Source organism: Larus michahellis, chromosome 5 (genome assembly GCF_964199755.1).
Source record: "Larus michahellis chromosome 5, bLarMic1.1, whole genome shotgun sequence".
In the NCBI taxonomy this organism is placed as follows: Eukaryota; Metazoa; Chordata; class Aves; order Charadriiformes; family Laridae; genus Larus; species Larus michahellis.
In genome coordinates, this window is record NC_133900.1 from 84,976,124 (window position 1) to 84,994,642 (window position 18,519).

The 18,519-nt window shown below is 41.3% G+C and overlaps 1 protein-coding gene across 1 annotated transcript in view; it reads left to right on the plus strand.

Annotated features, from left to right (window-relative positions):
- The window catches only part of GPM6A (glycoprotein M6A), a 136,163-nt gene that overhangs the window by 74,620 nt on the left and 43,024 nt on the right, over nt 1–18,519 (plus strand). Inside the window, exon 2 of the mRNA XM_074588429.1 lies at nt 14,717–14,909. Within this exon, the coding sequence (XP_074444530.1) occupies nt 14,717–14,909 (193 nt within the window). The remainder of the gene's footprint in view (nt 1–14,716; nt 14,910–18,519) is intronic.

Consider the following 18,519-nt stretch of genomic DNA (forward strand, 5'->3'; position numbering starts at 1 on the left):
GGTCTTGCCTGACTTCATAATCCATGATTAAAAAAATATATTTGTAGATGTGACTATTAGGATAAAAATGTTAAATGGCAGCTTTACTTCTGTTTTTTAGCGTGTTTCCCACTTTTTATTACCTTTGCTCTTTCATAGACTTATTTTTTTTCTGTCTGAAAAGTAGTTCCCTAACCTTAGATTTCTGGGAGGAAGAAAAAGCCTGTGACGCATAATAATTGTATTTCATGTTCTGTGCTCTTGAAGAACTCTTCGCAGTGTTACCTCTTACCTCCTCACCCTTCAATTTATCTTAGCTGGGAAAATAAGCCTTGCTTCTAGCTCAAAAGGTTCGAGAAAGCACAGGATTAGTAGAACATTCTAATTCCGTGCAGCAATCAGCATTCCAAAAAATTATTTATTTTTTTTTCATCGAAGCATGACTTAGTGGCAAAAGAAACTACAAAAGGGGAAGGGGGCAGAAAATGTAAGTAGAAAAGACATTAAGATTTAGAAGTGGCTTTCAGCATCCTTATCTAGATTGAGTTTTGATGAAACTATAAACTTCAATGAAAATAATTGTGCCTAAGTACCTTGCAGATGAACCTTTGTGAAACTAGAAAAGAGTCTTTCATGGCAAAGCAGCAGTTGAGTGATTTCAGAGTCTGTGTTCTTGAAATGGAATTTTCTTGTCTGCCTCTCATATATCAGTTGTAAATGTCTTCTAGTATTTTAATATACAAGAATAAATGATTTTTCCCCTTTCTGTAGAGAGTGAAAATGAAATGCATGCTTAATGCAGATTGATCTTTCACTGGATTCTGATCTGTCTGGTTGAGAGTCATTCTCCTTGATACAGTTATTCATTCCTTTACTCTAAAAATTGTCACTTCACTGAATACTTGCTGAGATTTCCGCTCCTGCTGGAGTCAGGAGTAAACGCTGTTTAACTCTGGGGGGAGATGGCTTGGGTTTTGAATAGATGGTCGTCTTGAAGCCGATAGAACGTGGCCACTACAGATGTTTCTGTTCAAAACAAATATATAACTTGAGGTCTTGGTAGAATGAAAGTTAATGACTCGGTTCCCGTAAAAAACTCCAAAAATCAGTTTGGTGTCATTGAGATTATTAGTTTTAGGCTTGAGAAAATATGTAACATACTGGTCGACAGAGACTTAGCGTACGACCTGTATCTTTAAATTTATTATCAACGAAAAAAGTGTATGTGTAAATTTTCACTGAGTGGTACCTTTAAATTGTTTATCCTAAGTTCATTAACAAACACTTCCATTTCTGTTTTATTTATGTCTGCAAAACTGCTTATTGATAGATTTATAGGTTGTTTTTTTTAAATGGGATAAAGGGGCTAATTACTGTATCATCATAGAATGAATCATAGAATGGTTTGGGTTGGAAGGACCTTCAAGATCATCTAGTTCCAACCCCCTGCCCTGGGCAGGGACGCCAGTATAGAGAAGTCTAAATAAGACATTTTAAAGCGTTACACATAGTTACGTATATATTTTGGAAAACATACACGATGGCATTCATTAGTTTCGCAGAACAGTCTTCCTCAGAACTAGTCTTGACTGGGTTATTCAGGTCATCCTGAAGGATAACCACTGTCTGCCCCATCATCATCTATTTCTTCACCTACTTTTCTTTCTGAGGTGTTGAAGTGACAGTCATATATAAAGTTACCTAATGCTTCTGTTAAAAGATTATGGTTTTATTTCCAGATGGAAATATCCAGAATATTCAAAATTTCAGACTGAAGCTTTCTATAATTCCCTCTTCTGCTGCTTTGGCTGAAGTTATTCTCCCCTTTTGGGTAACAAACACATACGACACCCTGTGCGCGTGGGTTTCGTTGGGGAGTCTCTCAGTGCCTTGGAGACGGTGGTGGAATTGGATAGAAGGATGGGGAGAGAAGAGGGAGCCCAGGCCATGTTCCCACGGCGCATCCCCCAGAGCGATGAGCTTGCTCTCGCCCCGCTTTGAAGAGAAGGAGCAAGATTTTCCGCTTTGATTGTTTCTCAGGCAAATAGGTGTTCAAGGGAAAAACAGTGGCCAGGATGAAGCCAGCCTGAGGGTAAAGGGAGCAGATGTTGTCGAAGAGAGGCTTTGGAGATAAAAGTGATGCAAAACAGGAGGACGTGGGATCAGAAGTTGCGTACGGCGTGGAATAAAGAGCAAGAGCTATGTAAAGCCAAGTAAAAGAAAGTTCAAATGGCTACTACATCCAAGAACCCCTGATTTTTGAGTTCTAGAATTCCACTGCTGTGAGCTGAGAGCTGTACAACTCCCCCAGCCGATCCGCTTCGGTAGTGGAAAGATTTGTAAGGCAAAAGAGATCATTTTAGGCAGCTGAGTATTTGGTATTTTATTCGTACGCTTCTTGCCAGCACGTCCTGCACACCTGCTGGAAAATCTCCCGAGATCGAAGTATTCACAACTTACCTCTAATTGTGTTTTTTGCCATTTCTGAGTGTGGAGCACACACAACTGGAACGGGCAACAGTAAAGTGTCTTTTGATTATATAAAGAGCTATATAAACATAAGTATTCTGAGAAATCATATTAGTGTTATTCTGAGTACCAAACTAAAAAGTCACTTTACAAATAACCTGGTTTTGTCCCTGTTCCATTGCCTGAAAAAAGAAGGGCGCTGCCTTCTCTAAAATCAGGAGGTTTAAAACCGTAAATGCTTTTTAAATATGTAAGAGGTTTGTAGAACATTCCAATGAAGCAGATGAGCGCGCAGAAGATTCATGGCGGAATGTTCTCTGAGTTTGCAAGATTTTGGATAACGCACTAAAAAAAAAGAAAAAAAAAAAAAAAAAAAAGACGTGGCTCCAAGCCCGGTGTCACTCAGTCTGTTGGTGAATGAGAAAAAATTACTGCAGAGCTCCGCTTCAGTACGTGCCTCATAGTAGTTTTCCATCTGGGAGAAACAGCTGGGTCCGAGGCTGAGGAGAAGGACTGAGGGGTTGACGCCGTGAACCCTGGGTGAGGGGGATGGAAAGGATGCCGCTTTTCTAGTTTTATGATCCACGGCATTGCCACTTGCTTTATAACGAGAGTGCTAAATGTTGCCTAGAATTAGTGTTCTTACAAACTCTTATTGTCTCCAGCAGATCAAAAACATAATTGCAAATATCTATAATAGTTTCAATAATCGTCTATGCATTATTGATACATATAACGTGTCTATAACCTATTTGGTAATAATAATGCTTTTTCAATTAGTCTAATGTACAAACCTTAGATACATGATATACAAATTTGTGTACAAAGATGTACACCACTTGAATCAATTGACCAAATCCGTCTTTATTTGTATGACATCTGTGCAGCTAGCTTGTTTCGTTCCTGTCCCTTTGGCTTTCGCGTGATTTTGAAGCTGACAAATGTTGTCTGGGTTAAATCAACCAGCGGGATTTTTTTAAGGTTACAAAGATTGACTGTGTTATGCCTGGCTGATTAGTGTTTCAGGCAGCGACTGCTCCGTGTCAGTAACTTTAATACTTATTAACTGCTAGATTAAGATTTGTCTCGTTAAACAGCAATAAACCTAATGTACTGAGGAGTCTGTACGGTAGTACAGCTCATCACAGCGCAGTTTTCTGTGCGTTGTCACAGCCATCAACGTCCCACAAGTCGGAGTGTTCGTTTGTGTTCCTGCTTTCTCTTAAAGGTGTGAATGTGTAGGTTTTTATGTATATACATAAAATATTTTAATTGGTTCCTTAGCTGGAAAAGTGGCATTGGTTTCCATTGCAAGCTATAAAAATACCTGTAAAAAAGAGAGAATCTTCTCAAGCACGTGCAGATCCCCCTCCCAAGGTTTTCACTTAATAATCTGTTCTGCCCTCACCAGAAGCTTTACCCTCTTGGACACGGATAAACAAAACCAGCGCGGACGCTTATAAAAATTGCACGTGTAAAGTTTTTATATGAACGTGAAGCAGTGAAGGTGTGATGTGTACTGGTGTAAAACAGGGTAAGAAAAGTCCGAGCCAGATTGCGTCCACTTTTAGAATTGATCCGTACCTGGCCCAGCCAGGTCGGGTCTGATCCTAACCCGTTTTTGCAGCTACTTCTACAACGCGACCGTCCAACAATTTAAGCTTAAGGATGGTGGCAAAGATGCGGGGGCTGTCAGGGACGAAAGGGCAAGGAGATGGGAAATGTTTTCTAAGGGGCTTGACACACCAAGTAGTAAAAAAGTTTAAGAAAAGAAAGATAGTGGCCTAAAAACATCCCTAAACTACTGCTGCTTGCTCTCAGTTGTACTAGTGGAAGTTAAATCTTTTCATAGATGTTTACCCAAGAAAACAATGAATTCAGGTGAAGGGTGAGGCTGTACAATTTGGAAATAATTGTAGCATGATGTCACCTAGTTCTGGCTCTCTGCCCCTTCTTCCGTGTATCGTATTGACGTTACGGTGTTAATTTGATTTTAAGTTGAGGAGACAAGCCACGTGTTTGCAGTCAAGCACAGGCTCAACACCTTACTAAAAGGAGCCTTGTGTAGGTACCTAAATAGTAACTGAGCCAATTTCTTTGACAAGCTGCAAGATGTGCAGCCAGGAGCTTTCGCTTAAATTAGGTCTTTGTTAGAATTACAATTGGCAGGGCTGGGAAAGGTGACACTGATGCCTTAAAGGAAGCATACAGCATACAGGATGATCATTTACCTGTCCATCAAAGAAGAAGAAGAAGAAAATAAAGTGATGGGGGGAAAAAAGGCTAGTTTCCTGTCTGATTGGCAAAGAGAATGAAGCGTTTTGCTTTAAAAATGTAGCTCCAGTCAATCCAAGATAGCTTCTCAGGCTCTTCTTGGTGGTGCCCAGCGACAGGACAAGGGGCAATGGGCGCAAACTTGACCATAGGGAGTTCCACCTAAAAGTGAGGAGGAACTTCTTTGCTGTGAGGGTGGCAGAGCCCTGGCACAGGCTGCCCAGAGAGGTGGGGGAGTCTCCGTCTCTGGAGACATTCCAAACCCACCTGGACGCGTTCCTGTGCCACCTGCTCTGGGTGACCCTGCTCTGGCAGGGGTGGGACGGGGTGATCTCCAGAGGTCCCTTCCAACCCCAGCCATTCTGTGATTCCCTGTGTTGTTGAGAGTTACGGAGTAAGAAAGAGATGTGGAGTAACTCTTTGGGATGTTGTGTAGCCTCTGCCAAAGTTTGGAATGTACCTTCACTATGAGAATTCTAGATCTTTAATCATGATGAGACTTTACTGCTAAGCCACTGATTCTGTGCTCTCATGATAGCTCAGGTCAGCATTCTGCCGAAAGGTACCACCCAGGTGGATTGCTTCACAGCGCTCCTCTGGTGAGGGGTGACATCCAGCAATGCTCATCATTCGTTAGAAAGTTATCCAGGTTCAACAAATGCTTCAGCAGAATTCTTTGGTGCAACAGAGGAAGTCAACAAGCTCTTTGATCCTTGATAAAAGAGCACAGTCCAGTGTGAACAGAATATGAGTTTTTGTACTCCCACCATTGGGTGATGCTGAGGTACGACCGATGAAAGACGGGGTGAAATTATTGTATCTGCTGCTTAATTCAGATTCACTTTTTTTAGATATATTCAACAGATAAATTCTTCATTCATTCTGGTCCAGGCTGGACATTATAAAAGCCGTACATAGAACGTACATTTGTCTATATCCAGCTGCGTTTCAGTTACCCAGGAAAAGGGGTTGTAGGTAGCCCTTGGTTGTTTTATTTTTTTCCTGAGGTTTCAGTGTGGTTAAGAAGGATGGAAGAAAAGAAGCGCGTTTGTTATCTATGGGATTAATAACTACATGCGTCTGGCTCTGATTCTAGGAGAAGGAGAGGACTTCCTCACCCTTGCTGGCTTAAGTTTCATGCCATGGGCTTTGATGAGAACTAAAAGCATGTTTATTTATCTGTGTCTTTAAAATTAGTCGAGAACTTATAATAATAATTATATACTTATATATAACTTATAATATAACTTAATATAATTATAACTTAATATAACTTATTATAATATAATTCAGCAAATATATATAAAATACTGCGGCTTTGGAAGTTTATTACGCCAGGTGATGGTCACACAGGAATTATAGTTCACTCTGCCACCTGGATTTGCTAAATATAGTTGTTTGAGGAGCTCGGTGTTATTCTGTTGCAGGCTTCTTGAAATAATATTTCTTTTCTTTGACTAAGTAGCATATTTCATATTACTACCACTGTGTATTAAAACTCTAAATTATTTGGAACCCATTTAAGCCATCCATTTGAGAGTTAATTACCTGGAATGTAACTCACGAAATGCGTTCAATGCGTATGATGAAAATGCAAATCTAAATTATATTTCTGATACAGAAGGTACCGTGATGGATTGTTATTGATCTTGCTGAATCTAGTTTTTTCTCTAGTGAATGCATTCGTTTAAATGTTAGAATTTGAACTGGAGTTTTGTGTGCTTAATAAAAACCAGGGGCAGTTCTGGATGAAATTATAGCTAATTTATAAGCAGCATAGAAAAATTACAAATTCTGTTGCCCTTGCTCAGGTTTAATTGTGATTGTAATCCATTACTCGGAAGAAGAGAGTATCAACATGAGTAAGGGAAGGGGATTTTGTGTCATGTACTGTACTTTATTACGATGCCATGTAATCTACGGATCCCCTTACATGAACAGAAAGAACTTTACAATTTGTATATGCACTAAGAATAAAAAGGTGTTCGTAAATGAATTCTAAAGCAGGTCTTTGAAGGTTATAGTAGTTTTCCCATTGAAAAAAAGAAAAAAAGGCTTTACCATGCAATATTCTATTTTAACAAATATTGTTGCTGCTACAAGGAGGTTTTGCAAACTTAAAAGAAAAAAAAATAATCTTGCATTCCATGAGACATTTGAATTCACATTGGGCTACTGACCTAAGCTGGTCTTATAATTCTAAATTTTCTAACTAAAATTTCTCAGAGCATTGACTTGAGTTAGTTTAGAAGAAGGCTTTTCACAACAATGTATCTGTAAGTCTGTACTTTCCTAGTACAAGTGCAGAATAATTTTATGTTGATACAGGGTAGAGTAAATAGGCAGCTGATTATTTTAATTTTATTTCTGTGAGCCTACTAAGAAAAAAGTGCTATTTAGAAGGGAGCTGAACTAAGCCAGATGGCTTACTTTTTGACCAGCCAAATCTTAAAAGTGCCCAATGTTGGGGAATCCACTACTTCCCTGGGGAGATTATTCCCCGGGGAGATTATTCCAAGGGCCGAATGTTCTCGTTGTGAAAAATTGTCCTCTTGTGTCCAATAAGAATCTCCACAGGACTGACTTGTACCCATGACACCTCGTCTTTTCCATGTGACTCTGTGAAAAAAGGGAGTCTCCACCTTCTTTGTAGCCACCCTTGAAATACTGGAACATGGCGATAAGGTCTCCCCTAAGCTTTCTTCTCAGGGATGAACAAACCCAGTTCTCTCAGCCTTTCCTCATACGGCAGGCTTCCCAGTCCTTGGATCATCTCGGTGGCCCTTCTCTGGACCCTCTCCAGCCTCTCCACATCTTTCTTGTATAGCGAGGACCAGAACTGAGCACAGCATTCCAGGTGTGGCCTGACCAGCGCTGAGCAGTGGGATAATGACTTCTTTATCTCTGCTGGTGATGCCCTTGTTGATGCAACCCAGCACCCCGTTGGCTTTCTTTGCCCCACCAGCACACTGTTCACTCACATTGAGCTTGTCGTCCACCAGGACCCCCAGCTCCCTTTCCGCAGAGCTGCTCACCAGCTGGGTACATCCCAGCCTGTGCTGCACTCCTGGATTATGTTTCCCCAGGTGCAAGACCTTACTCTTGTCCTTGTTGGCCCACTCTTCCAGCCTCTCCAGGTCTTGCTACAGGGTGGCTCTGCCTTCTGAAATGTCCGCTTCCCCACTCGGTTTGGTGTCATCAGCAACCTTCATCAGGGTACGCTTGATCCCATCATCCAGATCACTTATGAAGATATTAAACAGCGTTGGGTCCATCGTTGATCCCCGGGGGACCCCAGTTATGACAGGTTGCCAGTTTGAGAAGGAGCTATTGACCACCAACCTCGATCAGCCAGTTCCCACCCACCGCATACGCCACTTGTCTACACCCAGTGCATCAGTTGTCCTACCCAGGGCACATAGGTGGTTTCTGGGAATTTTTTAATGCAAGATAATATCAAGGCAGCCATCTGAGGAAGGGATGGGTTAGTGGAAGTTGCCTTCAAGATCCAGTATAACCCCCCTGCTTAAAGCTGACATTTTGGCCAGTGGGATTCTTCCTAGCCAACATGCATTACAGTAATTGTGAGAATGCACAATGTTAGGTTTTTCAATTTATTTCAAGAAATTCTGCACCTAAATAAGCAAAAGTCTTTTTACGATTCCTCTTATCCTTGGTCCCATATTGAGTGCAGCAACTGATGCGATTATTTACTGCAAACATTAACTGCAGGATGACTGTAAAGGCCCGAAGAATAACATTTTGATTTTCAGTATGAGCTGATTTCTGATTAGCTAACAACCAGTCACACTAAGACAACAAGTCAAAGTAGATCCAGTAATGATACAGAATTTAATCTGTAAGAAGATACCTGCATATTTGTTTTGTATTTTCTTGCAATTAATTGGCCATTTTCCTGAAAATCCTTTTGAGATTTTCTGTGGGCATTATTCTCGCTGCTCTTCATATCATGTTGCTGATAACAGTTTAATCAAATTACTCTGTTAGTTAGTTATTTATTTTTCCACTGTAGTCTTAGCAGCCAGGATCTCAGAATAAATTTTGCAGTAGAAGTAATTTTTTGTTGCTTAATAGGTAATTCTGCAATCGTAAACATTCTCATAGAGAGCTAATTTAAAGGAGAAGTCCTCTCCTGAACAAGAGTAAGAAAGGTGCTTTAGTTGTTAGTGTTTGAAACAGCAAGGAGATGAAGTTTTCTTCTGATTTCCAGTAGATCTTGTGTAAGGGTAGAGGGTAGGAGCAGAGTGGGATGTGTCCCATGGATGACCGTGCAACACAGTTAGAGGACAACCATGTGGGAAGGGTTTGCAGCACATCTGGAACAGGTTGTCCAGATCAGAGTACAAGGATGTTCTTTGCTGATTAATTCCCAAATGTTGCTTCCCCTGATTTGCAGCTTTGTTAAACTACTTCTCAAATGTCTTGTCCGTCTTCTGTACTTAGCGGCCTTCCAGTCCCTGAAGGGGCTCCAGGAAAGCTGGGGAGGGACTCTGGAGCAGGGAGGGGAGCCGTGGGATGAGGGGGAAGGGTTTTACACTGACAGAGGGGAGACTGAGATGAGATCTGAGGCAGAAATTCTTGGCTGTGAGGGCGGTGAGCCCCTGGCCCAGGGTGCCCAGAGAAGCTGTGGCTGCCCCATCCCTGGAGGGGTTCAAGGCCAGGTTGGACGGGGTTGGAGCAACCTGGGCTGGTGGGAGGTGTCCCTGCCCAGGGCAGGGGGTGGCACTGGGTGGGCTTTAAGGTCCCTTCCCACCCAAACCATCCTGATTCTACTTGGGACAATATCAAGGCAGCCGGATTGCTTCTGCCTGTTGCTCTGCTGTGATCCCTTGGAGAACAGTTCAGATCAGGAAGTCGTGCCACGTGTTCTATAATTTGGGGTTTTTCTGGTACTAGGTCTAGGTAAAATGCATTCCTTTTTGTTCAGTACTGTGTGTTTTGATGGGTGTATGTATCAATTAAAATATTGCATAAGAGTAGCTTGACTTTGTGACGTTCAGGCTAGCTTAATAAAACTCAGAACTAAATCTGCGTGTTTCGTGACGGTCTGTGAAACTGTATTTGAATTGATTGGCTGTGAAAGCTGTGTAACAAGTGGTACAAATTTAGATGTGAAAAAACGCGTGCCTAGCCAGGCGTGGAAGGCAGGAAAGATTTTCTCCTTTTGTTTTCCATTTCAAGTTTCTGTAGTTCTGTTGCATTTTTCCTGGGCTCTGCTGTCCTGGCTCCTAATATTAGATAGAAAAATTGTTAAGAAAAATAAGTAAGTTAAGAAAAAAATATAATTAAAATGTTGTATAATCTTCGGAGGTGCTTCTTCACATTATCTGTGGTTAATCAGTAATGCATTGGAGATGCAGTTATCTGGGTTTAATCATCCTAGATGTTCTAGCTGAAAATGCATTGTAAACGAGGAAAAAAGAAAAAGGAGAAAATCCTTTTGTATTCTCTATGTTTTATTTTTTATGTTTTGGTTTTTTTTATATTTATTTTCTCCATGTTAATTTTTCCATAGGAATCTGGGGTGGATGGGTTTTCTTAACGGTTTACATAAAAGGCAGTAGCGTAATTGCATTCTGAAACTGGTTTTGATATATTTGGTTTAAACTTCACTTCCACAGACTTATGTGGCAAGAGATCTAGATCCTGAATCCCTTTTTTTTTTTTTTAATTTATTTATTATTTTTTAGAATGCACTAGCCAGAAATGGATTGTGCGTTTTATTTCTCAGTTGTATGTCCTGACCCGCACTGAGGAGAAAGGGTTCCTGTATCGCTAAGACGCAAACACGGAGCTGATGGTGCAGTTTGGGTGGATCATGAGCACGTAAATCACAGGGACAATTTCTGCTTCTGCTCAAGACCTGAATCTTCTGCCTTCTTCACGTAGAGAAAGAGATCGTATAAACAGACGTGGTCAACATATGTTTGGCTGGTGCACTTGGAGGCTTTTGAAAAACTGGACTTTTGGAGTTTTGTTTTATCCATGTGAAATGAAATTCCTTGCCTTGTCATCTTCTATGTATTTCATTATTAGATTTTCTCAGTGGAATGATTTACAATACAATTAAAGAAAAGAACGGTACAGTCCTTCATGTTGAAAGCTCCAAAGAAGAATGGCGTTTTGGATTACTTCCCGTGGTTTATGTCCCAGCAGATCTAGATTTTTCCCTGGGGGAAAATATTGGTGAACATCAGCAAAAAAAGAGCATCAAATCTGAATTCTGTTGCACAAGGTTATTGTGCAGAGTGAACTGTTTGAAAAATACCGAAACCTGTATTTGCAGATGAAAGCAAAGATCAGAGGAGCGTTTTTTATCTTTCCTGGTGGTGATTTCTGTGGCTGTGGGTTGGGAGCGGGGGACGCCTGCCTGTCTCACATCCCCTACCCGCGGTTCAATACCATTGGGCAAGTTAAAATCGCATTTCTGTTCTTCTCTTATTAAACGGCTATTTTCACATTCTGAACAGCTGAAAAGAAAAGAATCGGAGCAAATGTTACCTACAGCACATCACCCTCTGTGGGGTATGAGAGATGTGGGGGACCCATTTAAAAATCTTTGTCCTGATCCCCTGTTTTCTTTAGTTTTGAGTTGATTTGACGACACTGAAAACTCCAGTTACTCATGAAATAGTGAGAAAGGTAAGAGGCCTGTGGAAGAGCTGAATAAATGAGCGCAGCCTTGAGAATACCCAATCATTTGAAAATTTTGTGTGGTTGGAGGAATTATCTTTTTCCCATAATTTTTCTCCGGGTGAAAAAGTCTTGACTTGGTAAAATATAGTACTATGAAAAGCTTCCCTGAAAGGCTTATAAGCATGAGCAGTTTTAGTGTGAGAGAGGAATAGAAGCAATTTTTCTTCACAAATCATAAATCCGTTTCGATTATTTTTCAAATTTTGAAAAAATTGGGGGGCGGGGGGGAGAAGAGGAGTGGGTTGGTTTTTTTTCTGATGCAATTTTTCATTGGATGGCACCTTATTTTATCGTATGTGACTTTACTGCGTTATGCCGGTTTTATTCTGTTGCGCTATTTTACTGTCTCGCACTATTTCACTATCACAAAGCGAAAGCAAAGTTACTGCCCCTGGATTTTGGATGAACGGATTTTCTATATTGCCCTGTTTCACTCTAAGGGAGCTAAAGCAAGGGTACCGCCCCTGCATTTTGGATGCCGTGTGTGAGGTGGGGGGGTGCCGGGCTCCCGCGGGACCCGGTGGGCGAGGAGCAGCAGCCGCGGGAAGGGGGTCACAGTACCCACGCTGTTGAAACCCGCGCTCGCCCCGAGTGTGACCTCAGTGAAATTCACTTGAGTTCAGACTATCGGCCATTTTTGTTCCCTGCTGCCATTTCTTTAACTCTCTCTCTGCCGCCTCCCTGCCCCAGGCTGCCGCGATATTAAGAAACGCTCTCCCGACAGCCCCTGTGTCCCTGGAAATATTTAGGTCCGTCTTATATTTTTTCATCTCTGACTTCGCAGGCCCTCATACGTCACTCCCATTATCACTCCCCTCTTTTTGCTTTTTGGTATAATGCTGACAGGTGTACCCTCTTACTGGTTTCCTCAGGCTTTTTCTGCTGTTATTCCATGCCGAAAATGGCAATGGGCTTTTTGTGATAAACTCTGGTATCGTGCAACCGTACATTTCCCTGCAGTCTTTGTTCAATATATATATATATATTTTCAATACATATTTCTTATTTATATGCATTTTAGACAATAGATTGCCTAGTGAAGGATCATTTGCTAGTATTTGTGTAGGCTTTTAACACTGAGGGTAATCTTAGAAAATAGAACTGAAGGAATTTTAAGGGATTTCCTCTATTTATCTGCATGCAGAATTATTAGTTACTCCAGAAGCATTTGTATATTTTCCCAGTCTGTTCCTAAAGCTTCCCGCTGATGGAAAGCCCACAGGCTGCTGGGGTATAGACGCCCGTAGTCCAGCAGTCCCTGAAGAAGACACCAAGTGGTGCCTGGAAGCTCCCTACCTTCAGCGCAGTGGGCTGGCATGGGTTGGGAGAAGGATGTGTCCTTCAACCAGTGGCGTGCGGGCTCGGAGAGGGGGGAAAAAGGTAAAATGCCGTTACCCAAGTATGGGCAGGGTGGAAGGTGACACCCACGCAGGGGCAGGAGGTGACACCCACGCAGGGGTGTGATGGCTGCTGGAGGTGGGTCACTCATACGGCGCGTTACTTGGTAAGACTTGGGCAGCAGTTTGAGTCTATAGAATCATGGAATCACAACTCTATGGTTCTGTGCCTCGGTTGGAAGGGATCTTTCAGATCATCGAGTCCAACCATCAGCGTAACTCTGACAAAGACCATCACTAACCCATGTCACTAAGCACTATGTCTACGTTTGGTATTTTACAGTTGGCTCTGATGTAGTAATTGGTCCTTAAACAAAAGTAGTCTCCATCTTTCTTTCTATTTTCATATAACTAGCATACATAGTTGGGACTTACCCCAACTTTTTGGAGTCTGTTTGTCTTGTACGTGTTTAGTATATTCATTTATATTGTTCTTACAGGAATTATCCATCAGTTTACATCCTGCCTTTTGTAGTACCTATATTTACAAAATATAAATGGAGGTTTCTATTTAGCTATAATGTGTTTATATTTGAAAATGGCTTAAACTGTTCCCTTCAGAGAATCTTGTGTATAGATAGCTGCTAAACGTATATATACATATGACATTCATATTTGTTCATTAAAAGCAGAAAACGAATGTTTGAACAAATTACTACTTTGGTTATCCAGGCTAAAGGAAATAAGAACTTACTAACTTAAAGAACAAAGTATGAAATCACATGTAGAGGCTACGTATGAGAAAAGTAGGCATATTTTCTTTAAAGAATGGCTTTTTTGTAGCTTTTTTTTTTCTTTCTTTTAATATATCTTTGGCATTCCTGTGATTTAGCATAGCCTAAAGCTTTTGGAGCACGTTAAAATACATTGACTCACACGTGTTGGGTATCTTATAAGTAATTTTTAATTGGCTATTGTCTTTATAAGTATTTAAAATGTATAACCCTTACATTGTTTTCTATCCAACTCCTTCGTGGCCTAAGCTGGTTATACTTAGGAGAAAATAAAGCTTCTGGCTGCTGAGTCAATGCATGTTTGCCTTCCCTCAGGCCGTGGCTCCTGCCTTCTCCGTCCTGCCCAAAGGCATCGGGAAGGGCTCTACAGGGTGGTCCTTATGGGAGCGGTGAGATTGGGGAGGGTCAGAGATGTTGCGTTCATGAAGCTACGTGACAAACCAGGCGAGGCAGTGCCAGGCACGTGAGCATCCTTGCTGGGGACAGGGTTTGTGGTGGAACTGGGCATCGTGGCTGGACTAAAGACTGGCCGTGAATAACTCAAGAGCAGTTGCCCTCGCCTAAGAAACTTAAGATAAAATTCAACTTCTAGAATTGTTTCTGATTCTGTGCCTTTCTATTCGATATCTTCATTTATTCTTGTGAGGTATTTGAGTGATGCACAAAGAATTGGTGCCGTGGGCAGGAGCAATCCCGTTGTCAGCACTGTACAGATGAAAAAATGGAATAAACCTGTGGTGAGGGAAGGAACTGAACTAAATATCTTCTTTTTGTGATTTTCCTATTATTGAGGATGCTCCTCAGTAATCGGACAGGTGAGCAACAGGAATTGTGAATATAACCTGGGATTGACTTTGTAACCTCTGAATAAAAACGTGAAACTGTACAAGGAATCAACTGTTTAATATTTCATGTTAATCAGATGTCATGTCTACATTTCATAGGCCAAGTCACAACTGAGAAGACCCAGAAGGTGAATTAACCTGTGTCCTTTCACTGATTTTTCTGACATTATGGGTTGTTATACTTGACCTAATCCCTCTTTGGCCTCCAGTCTTCAATTTTCAGAAGTGTTTCTCAAGAGCGAGAGCTTTCTTTATTCTTTCTTGATATAATACATTAACGCACAACTTTCTTTTCTTGTAGGGTGCTTCGAGTGTTGCATCAAATGCCTGGGAGGGATTCCCTACGCGTCTTTGATTGCCACCATCCTGCTGTATGCTGGGGTCGCGCTGTTCTGTGGGTGTGGACATGAAGCCCTTTCAGGAACCGTCAACATTCTGCAAACCTACTTTGAGATGACAAGAGCTGCAGGAGACGTTATTGATGTCTTTACCATGTAAGTTCCTGGTTTCTTTTAATTCTTTCATTTTAAAACTGCTGAAAAATTCTACGGGGCATATAAATTTGACTCAAGAAAATGTGTTGTAATGAAAATCATGGAGAGAACGATTTGGATAAGCTCAGCATACGAAGTTTTGACAGAGGTGATAATTTTACTATTTACGAGCAACTTTTAATACTGTTTAATATCCCACAATTATAATTTAATTTGTTACTAAACATCGCTTCATGTAATATTGATGAAGCTGTTCCATGCATGCTTGCTTTTATCCTTTTTATCCTGTGATAATTTCTTTGCTAAAATGTGGGTTTTTTAAAAAATAAAAATCTATACTCTACAGAGATAAAGCCGGAGTGTGTAACAAGTAACAGACTAGTTCTGGGAATAAATGCAGTAAAGACGTAACTGAAGAGTTGTGCAGAAATGTCAGAACTCTGTTGCCTCCTGTTTTCCTAGAATTCATCTGTTTGGAAGGTTTCGTTCTTTACTACTCCTGAAAACCTATTTCTGGAAGGTCTTTGTTTTGTTCTTGGTTTTCTTAGGCATTTGAAATCCTAATTCTTATATGACTGATAATGGTCGTAACTAAAGCTGAAGAGTCCTATCCTCAAATTTCTAAGTCTGTTCTTTCATGAATGTTTCTTGGAAAAGTGAAGTGATTTCATCACCCGCCAAAACATTGACCTCTTATGATGGAGAAGAGAAGGCTCTGGGGAGACCTTATAGCGGCCTTCCGGTACCTGAAGGAGGCCTATAAGAAAGCTGGGGAGGGGCTGTTTGCAAGGGCATGTAGCGACAGGACGAGGGACAATGGTTTAAACTAGAGCAGGGCAGGTTTAGATGAGACTTTAGGAAGAAGTTCTTTACACTGAGGGTGGTGAGACACTGGCCCAGGTTGCCCAGAGAGGGGGTGGAGGCCCCATTCCTGGAGACGTTCAAGGCCAGGCTGGATGAGGCTCTGAGCGACCTGATCTAGTTACAGATGTCCCTGCTGACTGCAGGGGGGTTGGACTGTATGGCCTTTAAAGGTCCCTCCCAACCCAACACATTCTATGTTTCTATGATGGATACTTCCATGATAATGCAGCTCAGTGATAGCAGCGATCAAAAAGCAAACCAGGTACCAGGAACTACTGGGAATATCACAGAGAAACAGGGAACGTGCTAATGCCATTGTGTCAATCCATCTTTTATCCATATCATTAATACTGTGTACAATATTGGTGCCCCAAAGAAGGCAAAACAGGTTGATTCGAGTTATAGAACAGAAGCTGTATGGTTAAAAATTGAGTATAGTAGGACTCCTCAATTGAGAGAGTGAGTGATTGAGATCTGTTGGGCTAGAGGTCTGCAAATTCACACTTATGAATGAGGAGCACAAGGTTAAATTGTCTTTCTCTTCCAGTTAAAGGAGGAAACTAGTAGGCACCAGGTTCAGCAGGTGATTCATCAGCAGGATGGTTCCTCAATTGTTGTGTAGCAGACCTGTGAAGCTAGGTCCATATTGTGGACGCCAAAAGCTTGTTTGGGTTCAAGGGAAGACTGGGTAATCTTGGAAAACAAATCCGTTGATAGTTTCTAATGGCGTACAGACTTATCCAGCTCAGGAAGTCCCAGAGGCTACAACAGCGATGGAGGTTATCCTATTGACTTGCCTGCTCTTTCTTTTTTATATTCATTTGTTTGAGATAGGCAAATGGGCAAGATATATATTTGATCTGACCTGGTACCACTGCTTTCATGATAGCTAGAAACAGAATCTTAAATTTCTTAACTTATGTAGTGCTGTCTCATCAACACCCTTTCCAAAGCTTCTCTGTGAACGCTAGCTCTGTTGTTTCTGGAATTAGCAGCCGGAAGGGAGAAAGTACCAAACAAGCATGTCACTGCTATGCCATATCCAAATTCCTTCTGAGGACCGAGGAATTTAGATCTTCCTGTATAATAATAGATTGGGTTGATGGGAAGTACGTGACTTCTGCTTTGCCTTTTTTGGCTTGTCACTTCGAATAATGGGTCTGACTTGACTTGGCGGCTAAGGTTCATTGTTATCCTGAATGAGAGATCAGTCATTTTATTAGGCTCTAACTTATTTTATTAGTCCCTAGGAAGCCATTAGTGCAGAACAGCCACAAATCGATGCTTTCTCTTTGTAGCAAGTTTTCCAGCTTCCCTCTGTCAAATACTTAAGTGAAAATATCAGTCAGGAGCCACAGTTCAACTGCATATAACTCACTGGAAATGATTAAGGAACTGTAAAGGTGATTTTTTTTTTTCTTGGCATTAAATTGTTTGGCTTAGCTAGTACCTTTTTGTTCTGTTTGTTTGTTCTTTACTTAAAAATGTATTAAGCCCAGTTCTTTCCTGGGCAAACCTACTGGAATCGAAATTTCAATTTATTCAGTTGCGAAAGATGTCTCTAAAATTATGTCTTAAAGGGAAGAGGAGCAAATATTTTGACTAAAAGCAAATGAGCCGTTGCTTTTAGCTGAATAAACTGTGTGATTCTGAAAGAAATTTGCACACGTTAATTTTCTACCTGCTGAAGTAGATATTACTTTGCTTTTTAAAATAATTTTGTTGGGAGAAGAAATGCTTGGTATTTTGTCGCAACTATTGATTAATAGTTGCCGGTAGGAAAGCCTTATGGTAATTATATCACTTTGAAAGACCAAAAAGCAGAAAGAAAAATTATGTAAATAGAAACAGTTAAACAGTGCAGTGCCTACACATTCTTAAAACTATACATATTGAAATAGAAATAAAACCTAGTTGTTTGTTGTTCTGATTAGAAATAGTAAGCATTTTAAAAACGTAATCTAGCAGCGTGCCCTACTAAATTACACTTTTTTAAGGCAATTTAAGACATTTTGGCTCTTAATGCTTCAAGTGGTGTGAAGTGTCTCAGGCTGACCTGGAGTCCGTCCTTCTGTGATAAATGTGTAGGCAGATGCTGCAGTGGAGTGAAGTGTGTTAGATTCTGTTTAATCGCGCTTATGGTTTCTGTCTATATTTTTATTAGCACAGTGGATTTCAAATGTCATTCAGAATAAAAATCAATCCCTGTCTGAGAGCTTCTTCTGTGGGTGGTAAGAGATAAGGGCTTTTTTAACTGTGCCCACAACTCGGTTTGTTCTGAATTCAGATAACACAACTCACAAGCCAGCCTGTATCTTTTATCTTTGTCAATACAGCTGCTCATTGCGATTTAGAAGAAGCTACAGACCCCTGTAGAGCAAGTAGGGCATAATGAGGGCATAAACAGGATCTGAAACACTTTTTAAGTGCCTAAAATAAAAACCAAGTACCTAAATCCAACAAAGCCATTCAGAAATGTCCATATCAATGTCCCCAAGGGCATCAAACAGCCCTGACTGTCCCTGCCTGGCCTCCCCTCAACCTGCCCATGGTCCAGGACCCCCCAGTTCAGCCTGGCCTGGGGCTCTCAGTCCCTCACCATGGACTCACCAGGCCATGGGGCTGGGGTGGGCGCTGGCTGCCCCGTGGGGAGCCCTCGTCCAACGTGGTGGGGGGAAACGAATTAATCAAGGACCTGCAGTTGGCCTCAAAGTCCCCTTGGAGGGCTCTGCCCTCGGGGGTTCAG